Source organism: Melospiza melodia, chromosome 24 (genome assembly GCF_035770615.1).
Source record: "Melospiza melodia melodia isolate bMelMel2 chromosome 24, bMelMel2.pri, whole genome shotgun sequence".
Classification (NCBI taxonomy): Eukaryota; Metazoa; Chordata; class Aves; order Passeriformes; family Passerellidae; genus Melospiza; species Melospiza melodia.
In genome coordinates, this window is record NC_086217.1 from 3,940,470 (window position 1) to 3,954,576 (window position 14,107).

The following is a 14,107-nucleotide window of genomic DNA, read 5'->3' on the forward strand; positions in this document are numbered from 1 at the left end:
ACTGCAGGCATTACAGACAGATGTGTGGCTATTTTTCACTCCTAGTTTAACACAGACCTAAGAACCTTCCAGCCTGGGCTAACCTCACAATAACAGTCAAAACTCTCAGATCCATCCATCCACCAATTATCTGCTACAGCTCCCACATTACTGACTTCTCTTAGACTCAGAGCTGGCTGCAGGGTTGGAGATTTGATTGTTGTGTTTTAAACATCAATGTCAACACTCAATTTACAAGACAGATGTGTTATTCCCCAGCTGCCAGGCCCATACACCTCTTGGCCCTCCACTGGTTCCTTCCTTCCCTTGCATCAAGAGTTTGTTGGATAAGACAGGCCTCAGTAACAGAGAATGTAGTGAATCCATAAGGTTAGCACACAAGTCACTGTCTCACATGCAAGAGGAACAGAATTCAGATCCTTCTGCTGGCTTTGCAGAAATTTCATCACATATTTCTTTCAATATCTCTGGGTAAATCTTTCTCTAGACTTTGGATTGTGTTTTCATTTATAAAAAAATCAGTGAAAAAAGAAAGCTGTTCTATATTGGGTTGCTTTTTCATATTTGATAAAAACCACAAGCCTGCAAATTTCCATCATTTCACAGAGCTTTTTTTAAGGTAAGAATTCTCCCTACAGCTCGGTGAAGTTATGCTCTTCTACTGAGAAATAGTCTGGAACAACCACCCATCCTAAACAGCTACTTTTGCAGAGGAGAAGTACAGTTTAAAGTGTGCTTTACTTCTGGAGCACTGATCTGCTGGGATTGAAAAATATTGCCACCTTTCAGGCTACAGCTTTTCCAGAGGGTTGTCAATGAATCTCAATGTTTTCAGAGAAAGAAATATTCTTTTGCTCTACATCTGAAGATCATGCAAGAAGATAACTCAGCATTTTGTAAATGAAGCCCAAACTGTTTCTTGTTCTCATAAAACAGATCAGGATTGTGAAAACCAGGGAGGACAGTCTTCCAAAGGAAGGAGAGAAGTACCTGGCTCCATTGGAGAGCTTGAGGATGACCTGGTTCTTCAAGTCATAGACCTTGCCCAGCCAGCAGTCATAGGCTATGTAGTCACCATACATGAAAGGCTGTGATGAAAACAGGAAACAAAACTTTTTAAGTAATTGTTGCAGCTGGAGCCAATTTTTATCACTAAGACTAATTTTTCATCCCAGAGGAGCTCATATCCTACTTTCTTCCCACAGGCTGTGACTTGGGATGAGTTATGACATTCCTGCTCTTCACTCCCAAATTATCTTTATCTCAGAGGAAAAGCAATGATGAAATCCTATCCTACCTAGTCTCTGGAAACCAACTATACACTCAAAGAGAGAAACAGATATGTTTGAGACTGTTCCAGCTCAACAGAAACATGCTTGACTCATCTCAGCATTTTTATAGCCTGTTTCAGCAGCAGTGGTGTCACAGCTCAGCAGCTCTGGGCTGCCCTGGTCAGGCTTTCCACACTCAGTGCAGAAGTTCTCACATAATTTCATGTCAGTCTAGCTCTTCAAGAAAATTCGGTCTCAGCAATGTGATGAGAAACACAGAACAGATGGGGAGATGAGGAGATGCTGCATCATCTTCTGCTAGGGAGGTTTTTAAAATAAAACCAAACTGCAGATGCATCTTGCACAACATGGATGCTTTGCCTTCAAGAGAGACTCGAAGTGCAGCAGCATCCCTGCACACCACCAGGCCCTGGCTCCCAGTGTGTTTTGGCTGTGTTCTCACCCAGATATGCTGCAGGTCTTTGCTGTTGACAGGGTAAAGGATGCAGTTGGTTCCCACCAGCTTCACAGCACACTCGATGTTGACATCAATTACGGTTCCACACTGACTGTCCTGAAAACACAAAAGGAAAACAGGTTTGTTACCTAGGGAAGGTCCTACATACAAATGTAATTGTTTTGTGTACAAGTCATAAATTCAGAGACAAACTTCAAGACTAAATCCCCTCTTACCCTTCGGGTCCTTGTTCTGCAGGGGAATTTCATACAACACTATGAGAGCTCAGAGGTGAGATCACTATTACAGACCTATAGTGTTTTCTTCCCAGGTAGAACCTGAAACAGATGCTAAAGCAGAGACACCTACACCTGGTCAAATAAGACCATACTGTATCAGGTGATTAGTGTTTACTTGTTTTAAAATCTGCCTGGCTCACAGCTCCACAGGACCATTGTGAGGTATTGCCTTGAGTCAGCAAAGGCAGGGGCAGATCAGCAACAAAACAGAAATTCTTTAAAGCTGTCGTGACTTTAACTCACAATTCTGAAGGACATTATAAATAGTCTTTATTTTGTGTCATACTGGAAAAAAAATCTGGCACCTGTGGTCAAACTTCAAGGTTTGCAGCCAGATAATTCACAGTTGGTCTAATTATAAGATGGTCTGTCATTATCTCCCTCACTTTTTAACGAAGTTTTAATCTTTTTTGTCCCCAAGAAAAGAAGGCATGCTGTCAGGAGCCTTCTGGGGGCAGCTTGGCAGGGAGCACACAATGTGCACGTTGCTCACACATATGGTGAGGGCCTGCAAGGAAGGGCTGCTAACCCAAACAGTGTCAAAGGCAGCAGCTGCCCTGGCCTCCTGACAGCTGGGACAATCAATAGTTTTATTTATTAAAGACCACAAGTCCATTATCAAAGCTGACTGAGGGCCAGCATGACAAATGCCCTGGTATGAGCTGTCCTTATCTCAAACATCAAGGTCTCTGCTCTAGCAGGACTTGAGCACAACACTCAGAGGGCTCATACCCTGTGAGAAGTGAATTTGTTTGCTCAGTTCTGTTCTTTCAACCAAGGGAAATGTTTAGTCAAGGCTTTCACTCAGAGCCCTGGGCAGCCCTTGTGAGAGTTCAGGAGTTTGCTGGTGCTCAACTCATTCAGTTTTACCTTGAGGACCGGCAGTTGGAGCAAAGACAGTGCAGGTGATTCCTGGACAGACTGCTCAGCCCTTCTGGCTGGTTTGCTTTCCTCTCCACCTGCCTGCTGCTGGCTCTGTCCTCACCCACACCAGGGCCCTGCAGCCCTGAGGCTCCCAAGGCAATGGGATCAGGAGAGGGGGCCAGCCCCAGGCAGAGCTGTGCCAGCAGGGCTGGCAGAGCCCAAAGCAGCAGGGGCTCACTGCCTCCAGCTGCCCCACATATCACTGCCATGCCTCTCCAGAAGGGCTGCAGAGCAAAGGGAGCCTTTCCCAGCTTCAGCTCCATCACAACACACTGCAGCTAAGCCTGCTGCCTGCACAGGCTGCCAGCAAAGAGCCCAGAAGAGCTCTACCATCATTCTCACCTGAAAAGGGTTGGCCAGAATTACACTGGCTTCACAACAGCTACTGCCAGCACGATCTGAGCTGTGGGATGAGTGAAGCCTGCTCAGAAGTGGCACCTGCTCAACAAACCCACAGCTTCTGCAGCCTGCAGCACAGCCACCTGCCCTGCTTTTCCTCCAGAGTCAGCTAAAACAAGTATACCCACACCATCCTCTGGCTGTGCTTTGCAGTTCAGGTCCTGTGTTTTAGACTATTTGTTAGTCAGAACCAAAAACCCCTCCAGAAACAAATTCCTTGCCCGACACTGCACATTTCAAAATTAATTTTTTCCCTTTATCAGCAGCCAACACGACAGCAGCTCTGAGACATGATACAATCCAACACCTGTGATTTCTGTGGATCATATTGTCTCCTGGTCTAAAATCCCTTTAATGGATTGTGAAAGTACAGCAAGCAACAAAACCAGGACTGGAGTGACTGATGTGCGTCAGCATCCTTTTGCCTGTTCTCTAAAAGAGTTTCCCCATGGAGAAGGCACCTGCACCACCCTAAAGGTGCCTCCCACCTAACACAGCTGGGTGCTACTAGTCATGGCCAAGAGCAACAGGTTTAGCTCAGCTTGCTTCTCCTTCCAGTTATAAAATGCTTGAGCAAGTACAGAGCCCTGTCTGTGGTTAAGAAAGCAAAGATCAATGTTGTGAGCAGCCCTAGGACCTACAGGGCTGTCAAATGACAGCTCTCCTCCCTCACCTGCCACTGAACCTTCCTTTATTATGAGTTCACTTATTTCTCTGTCACATGAAACATCAGCCTGTGGCAGAGGATGCAGATTTGCAGGCTGAGGGGTTCTGCTGAATCACTCTGAGTTTATAGCAGTGCTCAGCAGTGCAGTCCCAGAGAGAGACATTGCCAACTTGTCCCATCTTCCAGGGCAGGTCCTCAGCTGGGCACAGCTCAAGCACACCCATCCTTTCATTAGCTGATCCCATTAAAGGAGGGGCCAAATGAAACGAGCTGACATTTCACAGCTCTGTTACAAAAATCCATTTCCATCAATTCCAACAGCAGAACTGGAAAAGGGAGGCAACTGAACACTCCCTGAATGAGTAGAGCTGAATGAGGAGAGCTGATGGGTTCAAGCCTCACTCACTCCACAACTGAGTGCACTCCCTAGACCTTGTTCCTGCTTCTTCTGGTACCCTGACATCATGCTGGAGATACTGAATATTTAAACAGTGAATTGAGTCCTTCACCATCAGAGACAAGGCTTTAAGGCAGACCAGCAAATTCCCATCCAAGAGCCCAGCAGCTCTGCAAACACAGCCATCAATCCCAGCCATCAATCCCACATCTTCCACCTCCCATCCTTCCACTCTTTCCCTCAGCACCCTTTCTAATAAGAGGATCTTTACACCACTCTTATTCCTTTGTTTAAAAGGAACAGCATAGCCCAGAATCCTTTGAAACAACAAAATCCAGGTGTCTGACAGATTACAGATCTACTTCTTACCTTCTTCCCAAATTAGCATATCACCTGGAAAAATTACCTCTGCCACTTCTCCTGCTTCTCATCCAGTTGGATTAGACTTTCAGGCCCAACTGCATTGAGTGAAAATGATCTCATTTTATGCATTTCCCCCTGAAGAAGTTTTTTCCCCACACTCAGTGCTCAATGAGAAGCACATGGATTTTGAGTCAGCTCTCCTCTCTTGAGGAACAGAGGATTTTGAGTCCTTCTGGCTCAAGGTTAAAAACAAGCCCTAAGAGAGTGTCTTGAATACAGAATAAGTTCCACATTCTCCATTTGCCAGGCCAACTGGCACAGGGCAACCATCCCACATCCTGAATTTGGCAGGCTGACTTGCAGGTTTTCTATTTTAAAAGCTCCTGTAATTTTTGGAATATATCTGTTAACAAGTGAAGGTTTTCTTTGGAATAAAGGGGGCTTATTGTTTAATTTACCCCCACTAACATTTAGAAACTTGTTATGCTTTTCAACAGAGAGAAGAAATTGAGTTATAATCTCACCATTCCATCAATTAAAAAAATGAAATTACTGGGCACAAGGGTCAAGCAAATACCATTATTTAAACATGCAAACAAAAAAAAAATGAATGTGCAAGACAACTGCTGGGTACATATCTACCAAAGCATGTGCAGCAAGCCAGGGGAGCCTATTTCTGCTCAAATGAGAATGGAAATTGCAAACAAAAGCAGCACATCCATGTTTGCCAAGAGGAGAACAACCTGCTGTCCTGAAAGCTTAAAATGACTTTAAGAAGCATTGGATAACAAACAGCTGAGAGACAGGACTCAAAGCATCCCCCTGAGTGAGAAGAACATTCTGACAGCTCCAGCTGTGCCAGGTACAACACTTTTAACAGCCTATAATTCCAGTTTCTACCTGCTCATTGTTTTGGATGAGAACTCTTCCATAAAGCTGCAGTTTTAGAAAAAGATGTTGACTTCAAATTTCCACTTCAAACAACTATTAAATTTCCTAAGGAAATACTTTGCTTCAGCCATTTTCAAATTATTATTCAAGCTTCTCCTTCCTTTTTTTTTTTCTTTGTAATATTCTGTGGAAAAGGAGGGTGGGTTTACTTTTATTAATTGACAAAAAAGGCTTTATTTAAAAATAACAAAAACCCAAACAAGGCAGACAGGTCAGAGAAGAGCCTTCTCTGTCCCTGTACCAGGCTGCACACCATGTGGTGCAACTGCAGCAGTTAGTGGCCAGCTGCTTCCTTCAGCACAGCCTTGGTAGCCACATTGCTGGAAGCAAGTCAAGAGAAGAAGAGGCAAACACATGGCAGGGCCATATGGCTCAGGGTTAGAGGTTAGCTCTGAGCCACAGCAAGAAATTGCCAACCTTGCTGAGCTCCTAAAGAGTGCAAATCCCATCTGATCATCAATACTCAACAAGCTCCCCAGTATTCCCTGCACAAAACCCAAATCTACACATCTCTGATAGGCACAAGTGCCATACAACTAGAGCAGAGGGGCTGGGGCATAGAACAGCATGCAGAAAGAGCAAAGGGAACAATTATCAGCTGCTGTTTAAGAACCAGCTTGCTCTCTGTCAACCTAGCTGTGTTGGATGCTCCAGCAGTGTTTGGTTTGCTGAATTTCTGGGAGAAGCTGGAAAAGATGCTGCTTACTGTAGATTGAGAGGTGTGTCTGAAAATATTCCCTCCAAATTCTCTATCAGAGAAAACAGAGGCAAAGGCAAGCAGTGGAACTGGGACCTGCCCCCACTCCAATCTCCCTCTTACTGGGAGAGCAGGCCCACAACTCAGAATGGATGAATGTAAAACTTTAATAATGGCAGGGCAGACAGGCTTCTTGTCTCCTGCCCAGGATTGCTTGCTCAGGAGACCTTTGCAGATATGCAACTGCAGAGAGAAGCCTTAGCAGAATTCCATTTTCACTGGAGGCAGCTCAGTCCATCCAACACACTAAATATAGAACATGCTCAAAGCATTACTGTCCAGCTCCATTCAGGCAATTTGGCAAGTCCTAGAAATCCATGCAGCAGTATCACAATCAAAAAGGACAAAGGAAAAAAAAAAAGCACTTACACTGGAGCTCATGTGTCTGACCACATCTCGAGGGACCACTGAGCGATCTTCAAGTTTCAACTAAGGAGAGAGAGAGAGAGAGAGAGAGATTGGCTTTAGTGCTGACCCCAGATGATATTCAGTCAGAAATAACATGACAAATACAAATGCACAGTATCCCAATCCTCCAGACTGAGAAGGATTGCAGTGGAGGATGCTGAGGCACTTCCACACACAGAGTTAATCCCCTTGGCACAGTTGCAAAATCCAGTTGACAGATCTGACATCAGCAAGCAGGGGATCCATCCATGACTGTGCTCTAAGTCAGCAGACACATCAAAAAGGGTGCAGACATTGACTCATTCATCCCCTCAAGTCTCCCTCTCCTCTTCCTCTGCCTGCACCACGCATTATTTCCTACCCACATCCAGTTTATGCAGTAGAGAAGACAGAAGAGGCACAAAGCAGCACATCACATCACAGCTCTGTGTCTCATCCTGCACAGTTTTCACCCAAGATACTCCCAAATATCTGTGGAAAGCCTATTTGGCTTGGGACACAAACAAGGTCCTGTATAGTAAGCAGTCTTGGCTGGCAGGGAATAGGTGACAAATCCACTGCAGGAAGCACTTGTCTTGAAAAAAGAAAAGGAAAAGAAATGGCTGTTTCTGCACTTAGAAACTCTCAGGTACACACAGGTAACAAAACATCAATAAGACCAGGGATAAAAAAGCACTGCTTACTCCAGCTCCTGCTAAAGCACTTGCTGGCAAAGAGCTCATTCTGGTAATAAAGGATGTGGTTGGAACATCCTTATGTACTCACAGCTGACACAGACCTGAGGGCACCAGGAGGGCTCTTGGAAAGGGAACTGATCCCTTGATGGATCTCCAGTGATCAACCAAGTGATGTCCTTCCAAAAGTGGCCCTTCATCCAGCTGTTTCAATGACCTCAAAACTCCTTGCAGGCTATTCCATTAAGTGTTTTCAACAGCTTCAAACTACAAAATGCAGCTGCCATTGAACACACTGGAATGCTACATGAGGGATGATGTCCTACTGAGGCCACAAGGCTGAACTCCAATTTCAGGCTTGCTCAGCCTCCCAGTAACTCAGCTAAAATCTCCCTCTGCTGAGCAGGGAGAAGCCTCATCTGCATTTCAGGGTCCAGAACTTATTTGCATTGGTACCTCACTGAGCCCTGTAAATACACTCATTCCACACCCTGTGCTCTGGGAAGTGCCACATGAATGCACCACCAGGGACAGAGCCTCTCTCATGAGTCACTTTCAGAACCAGCCTTGCCACTGCTGCTGCATTCCTGGCTTTTCCTTGTTCATCCCAGCCTGAACTCCACTCTGCTCTGTCAGCATTTCATCCTAACCCCCTCCCTGGCTTACAGCCTGCTTTGCTAAATTAGACAAATCTATAATCCAAGAACAGGAGCTGGAATTAAACCAAAGGAGGTTTTATTATTTTATATTAGATGATGATAAACCTGAGTATTTATCATCTTCTTGACTGTGTGTTTCAGTAAGAGGGGAAGAGACCCAGCCAGGCAGGCTTTTAGACCCCACTTCTGGAGTCAGAACCACACTGGAGTGGGAAACCTGAAGCCCACAGCACATTTCCAGATTGTAGAAGTGTTTTCACTGCCTCCCACATCCCACTGTGGTATATAGATAGACACCAATTTTTATACAGCTTTCTAAAATTATTTATTAAAGTAAGTATGGTATAGGCAGCCTTTTAAAATCCAGAATTAGGCTGCAACATTTACATTCCAGTAAGTACTCAAGCATGAGCAGCAGTTTGGGTACTGTAACTGAAGTATTCTCACTGCACAGCTCCAAGTGTATGATGATACTTTAATTTCAAAATGCATTAGGGCTTAAATTGATGCATTATGTTTCAACACATCACTCAGCCACACTGCTCCTATGATGCAGCATCTGAAGAACCCAGATCATGAAGATGATTTGATGTTACCCAGCAGCAGCAATATCTTTGGGTAACTCAATGCTGGTAAATCCCAGAAGCTGTCAATCGGCAGCATCCCCATTTTGTGATCATTCCTCAAGAATATAATAATACAAATTCTTCCCAAAGCAAAGCATAAAACTTCCTCTACAGGGGAACTATATTTAACCTATTTTCAGGTCTCTTGGCTTTTAAAGGCACCACTATTTTCAGCTTCATGTGCCAGACCCACCTGTCTCAGTGGCAAGAAAAAGCAAGCCCAGCAGCAGGCAGAAAGCCAGCATCAACAATAAATACTTCACAGGTCTGTCATGTCACAAAAGACTCAAAACCCACAAGAAACCCAACCAGAGTGAGCTGGGATGGCTGCTGATGAACACAACAGTTCAGTGATTCCTCCTGTCCTCTGTCACACCCAGAGCAATGTGATCATCAACTGATGGACAGCACTGAGGGAATTCTGTTGCACAAGCACTTTTAAAATAGGTCCTCACAGCTGCTATATTTACCTCTATGAGAGTCAGTATTAACATGGCTGGGTTTCTGTTCTAGCCATGTGCCTCAGTAACAGCCCCAAGAATGAGAAACAGCAGTTTCCCAGAGATGCTCTGAGGAATCCTATGCTCCTGTATGCCAAGCTGAACTCCCTCCTCAAGATGTGTTTTGTGTTGCTTTTTAAAACATAAATTCACTACTACAAATGTTAAATAAGGCAAATCAAAGACACCCATCACTACACACACATTTCACCCTGCTGAAGAGGGTGACACACCCAGCCTGGGGTCAGTAATGCTCCTTAGGGCCTTGACTGCACAAAGAAGTGGCAGAGCAGCTCTGGCCCCCATTTATTTCCTTTGCTATTCAGGTGCTCCTGGTGCTCAGCACTGAATCAGTGCTTGAGCTCCACAGCAAATTTACTCATCAAAAGGCAGCAGCTGCAATGTGGAGAACACTTGATACTTTAGCAGGGCTGATGATGCTCTCAAACCACACACAGTAGGAGGAGTACACAAATTCTGATTTTCTGCATAAAGAACAAGCACCAACAGGACACATCCCCCTTCTCAGCTGAGTCATCTCACCTCAAACAAAATAAGGGAGCCATCAGGGCTCACACCTGGAACTGGGCAGAATGGGAAAGGACTGACACTTCCACTGAGCATTAGCTCATTAAGCCTTGGGAGCTTTCTGCTTTCATCCACTTGCCTAATTTTTTATTACAAACTTGTCATTTGAAACAAAATCTTTGTGGTTTTGAGTTTTGTTTGTTTAAACTAACAGCAGAGGTTAAGAGAGATGTCTGTGACAGAAAACTGAATTCCCACTTTAGCAAACAATTTGGCAGTGAGGTGCAAACATCCCCAGGCAGGGGTGGGCTAAACTCCCACTGTGACTCTCTGGGTTTAATCTCTCAACTCCCTTGAACAAATGCAAGATTTGGTGCCAATTTTCCTCTCCAAGAGCTCCCTGCTGACAAGAGCTCAAACCCAGAACAATTTACTTTGATGATCTGGACTAGCCACAAATGCCAAATATTGTGGCAGGTAAATAAGCAACAATCACTTCTGAAGTTCAGGGGTAAATACTGTGGGAGTTGCTGGGATTGGTATAGGGACAAACAGCCCTGGGTGGTGTGAATCCAAACAAACTGAGTACTGGAGATCCTCAGTAGTGGCTTAAATCCCTGGTCTCTCTCTGCATAACTAAAGCAGAGTTTTTCCTCAGTAATCAGCAATTTAGGTTTGTTTGTAACATCACTGGTACCTCAGCGGTGTCACCATCCCTCAGAATGTTTTATCCAACCCAGGAGAAAGGACAACTCGTTCACACCTACTGCCAGCACATCCCTTCCTTTGCTATCCCCACGGTTTCTTTTCTGCATGGGGCAGGAGCGCTGGTGTTTCACTTTAGGAGAACAGAAGGTGGTCATTCTGCCAGGGGGTAATTCAGCACAATGCCTGCCAATGCCAGCCCCCCTGTTACAGCTCATGCTTGGCCAGTGCTGTCTCACATTCTGGAGCAGCTGAGGGAGCTCCTTTCCTCCTTTGGCCTTTACTTTGGCAAACCCTACAAATTTCCCAAGTCTTCTTCCTTCCATGCCCTGATGGGCTTCTCCACCACCTCCAACCCCCCCATCTGCAGCAGCAGCAGGACAATGCACAGATGTGCCTCAAATCTTTTCATAGGTATCCTGCCCTGAAGACTTAATATCACAAAGAAGTTCCAGCCTGAACAATAGCACACCTCTCATTTGGGTGAAAACCTGTAGGAACAGGTTTAGCACTTTTTGATGGTAAACTGATGTCCCTCTGTATTTTCTGTTGTTGATGGTAGTGGTTGGTTTTCGATTTTCTCTGCTCATTTCTTCTTCCTTTAACTTCAGGATCTTGAGTTTATTGGGTGTGTTCTACCTGCAAAGGGCTAGAGGTAGCTTCATTTCTTCCATAAATCACCATTAAAAGTCAATTCAGAGAAAGAGCTGAGGGAATATTGGACTTGGGAAATTTACTGTCAGGGAACCAATTAGATGAGCAAAGCAGGCTCAGGGGGATCTCCTCCTTGTCTGCAACTCCCTGATAGAAGCTGTAGTCAGGTGGGGTCAGGTTCTTCTCCCAAGTAACAAGACAAGAGGAAGCAGCCTCACCTTGTGCCAGGAGAGCTTCAGACTGGATATTAGGAAAATTTCTTCATCAAAAGGGCTGTCAAGCACTGGCACAGGGAAGTGGCAGAGTCACCATCCCTGGAGGGATTTGAAAGATGTGCAGCTGTAACACCTGGGGATATCATTTAGTGGTGGGTTTGGCAATGCTGAGTTAATGAGAACTCAAAGGTCTTTTCCAACCTGAAGAACTGCAGGGTCTGACCAATAAAGAATGACATTTACTCAAGGGTGACAGTGGGAACCCACAGCCTCTGCCTCCAACGCAATCACTGTGGTAACAACATCACTTTCTATTCCAGACACATCCTGAATTTCATCCTCCAAAACAAGAGCTCTGGAAATAAGCTCTACAGATGGAGGAGAAAAAGCAGCACACACACATTGCTATCTGCTTATAAAAATGACAATACAAGGCACCACAACAAAAAGGAGGAAAGCCCAATGCTGGATGTGAAACTCTGTCTGTTAACCTGAACTGCTGCTGATGGTTGAGATGTTCATCCAGCTGACTCAGAAGTGAATTTTCTGTTATGAAAGCTGCTTCTGCCTCCTGACTTAAACAAAGGTTTTAAACAAGGACTTGGATAGCAGTGGCCACCACAAGGACAGAGGCCAGGCTGTGACCTGCACAGACCTGTCACTTCTGCTCACTCTGGGCTCCTTGCCCATCTCACAGGTCCCAACCCTCCCCTTGCACATCTTGTGGAACTGATCTCATTGCAAGCACTGCTCCCAGGCTCTGCACCTACAACTGTACACAAAAAAAGAAAAAGGGAAAAGGGAAAAGGGAAAAGGGAAAAGGGAAAAGGGAAAAGGGAAAAGGGAAAAGGGAAAAGGGAAAAGGGAAAAGGGAAAAGGGAAAAGGGAAAAGGGAAAAGGGAAAAGGGAAAAGGGAAAAGGGAAAAGGGAAAAGGGAAAAGGGAAAAGGGAAAAGGGAAAAGGGAAAAGGGAAAAGGGAAAAGGGAAAAGGGAAAAGGGAAAAGGGAAAAGGGAAAAGGGAAAAGGGAAAAGGGAAAAGGGAAAAGGGAAAAGGGAAAAAAGAAATTACTTGCAATTTTGTGAAGCCTTTTTTGAATTCTCTCAATGGGACTAAGAAAGAAAGTGTGAGGGGAAAACATAATAATATAATAATGCCCTTTTAGATGTATTATCATTTTCTGGCCTCCTTTCTAGTCAAGCCAAGGTTTTATCCATAGAAAACATGTCACACTTGTCTTTTTGTGCCAATAGACAAAAATTGTGATGGAGGAGACATGAACTGGGTACCTGATTTCTGTCCAACATCAACAGGTAGAACTTTAGACTCACACAGATGGAGGTTTTTTTAAAGTTGCACTGGAGAGTTCTCCTAGCAAGTCAATATCTGAAACGTTCTGGAGTTAAAAATTAATCCACTCCCTGGGACATTCCTGCAGGGAAACCAGGGCTGTCACTGTCCTACAATCACCACATTAGCATTCTGTTTTGAACGGACAACATCTACTTGAGAGCTTGGAAGTTGCCATGGAAACTTGAAACATCAATGCTCAGAAGAAGAAGAAACCCCACAGGTTAAGAGCAAAGCACAGGGAAAGCAACCACTGCAGCAACAGGTAACAAAGCATGACAGACCCCTCCAAACCTCAGCACCACACCCCATAACCAGGTAAAGCTAAACCCAAATGCCTGGTGCTGGGAAAAGGTAAAACCTTGCTTCACTGAGCTGACAGAGACTCCTTGGAGGTATTTTGAAAGCCCTGGACAGCCTCTCAGCACCTGAAACAGGACATGAGGTACCACAGCTCCCATGCCTGGTTTCTAAACCCAAAAGCAAACAGATCCTTTCCTCCTCCAGTCCTGAAGCTGTGGCTTGGAAATCTCACCAGCTGCACTGGGCTGTGACTGGGACCAGTGCCAGGCTCTTACTGGAGGTTAGGAGGAACCTTCCTTACTACATGAAGCAGCTCCTGGCCACCAGCAGCCCCAGGTATCAGGAGAAAACAGCAGCTCCAGAGCTGCCTTGGCCCTGGAAGGGCTCTGGGGTGGGTGCTCATGGAAATGGGCAGGAGGGAGCACAACTGGCAGCAGCCAACCCAACTCAGCATCCCCCAGCTCTTATTTTTTAACTCCAAGGTCTGATTACACACCCAAACAGCTAAAACAGAAGTGTAGCAATCAACTCAACACAAGCTGTTTCTATTTTAAATCTAGATGAGGTGTCTAAAAAAGCAAGTCAGCTGTCCAAATATAGCATGGATACACCAAGTTAGATGACACAGGTTCAGAAATTCAATGACCCAGAAGATCTGAAGCCAAGATATTTTAATATCTTTTCAGCATCAAAACATTACCAATGGCATCACATTTTACTGTTGGAAAAATATGTTTCATATCCAAAGTTCACCTCCAGTGAAAGATTTGTGTTACATTGATCAGATTGCATTGCACATGAGCAGTTGTGAAAAACAAGGAGAGAAGGAAAAGCAACAGCAGAGAATTCCCTGGAAGCTCAGAGCTGATTCACACTGTGACATTTAAAGTGTTTCACTTCTAACTGGAGTTTTCCAGCCACACTGGGTTTTTATGGGAAAGAAAGATGGGCAAATGGGACAGAAGACAGACTTAGAGAAACTTAAGACTCCTGAGAACTAAA

At 44.8% G+C, this 14,107-nt stretch overlaps 1 protein-coding gene across 1 annotated transcript in view; it reads right to left on the reverse strand.

Annotated features, from left to right (window-relative positions):
• Positions 1-14,107, reverse strand: part of UBE2O (ubiquitin conjugating enzyme E2 O) — a 62,511-nt gene that overhangs the window by 21,833 nt on the left and 26,571 nt on the right. The window contains exons 2-4 of the mRNA XM_063176044.1: positions 6,855-6,914; positions 1,735-1,845; positions 991-1,088 (exon numbers count right to left, since the gene is read on the reverse strand). Coding sequence (XP_063032114.1) covers positions 991-1,088; positions 1,735-1,845; positions 6,855-6,914 — 269 coding nt within the window. The remainder of the gene's footprint in view (positions 1-990; positions 1,089-1,734; positions 1,846-6,854; positions 6,915-14,107) is intronic.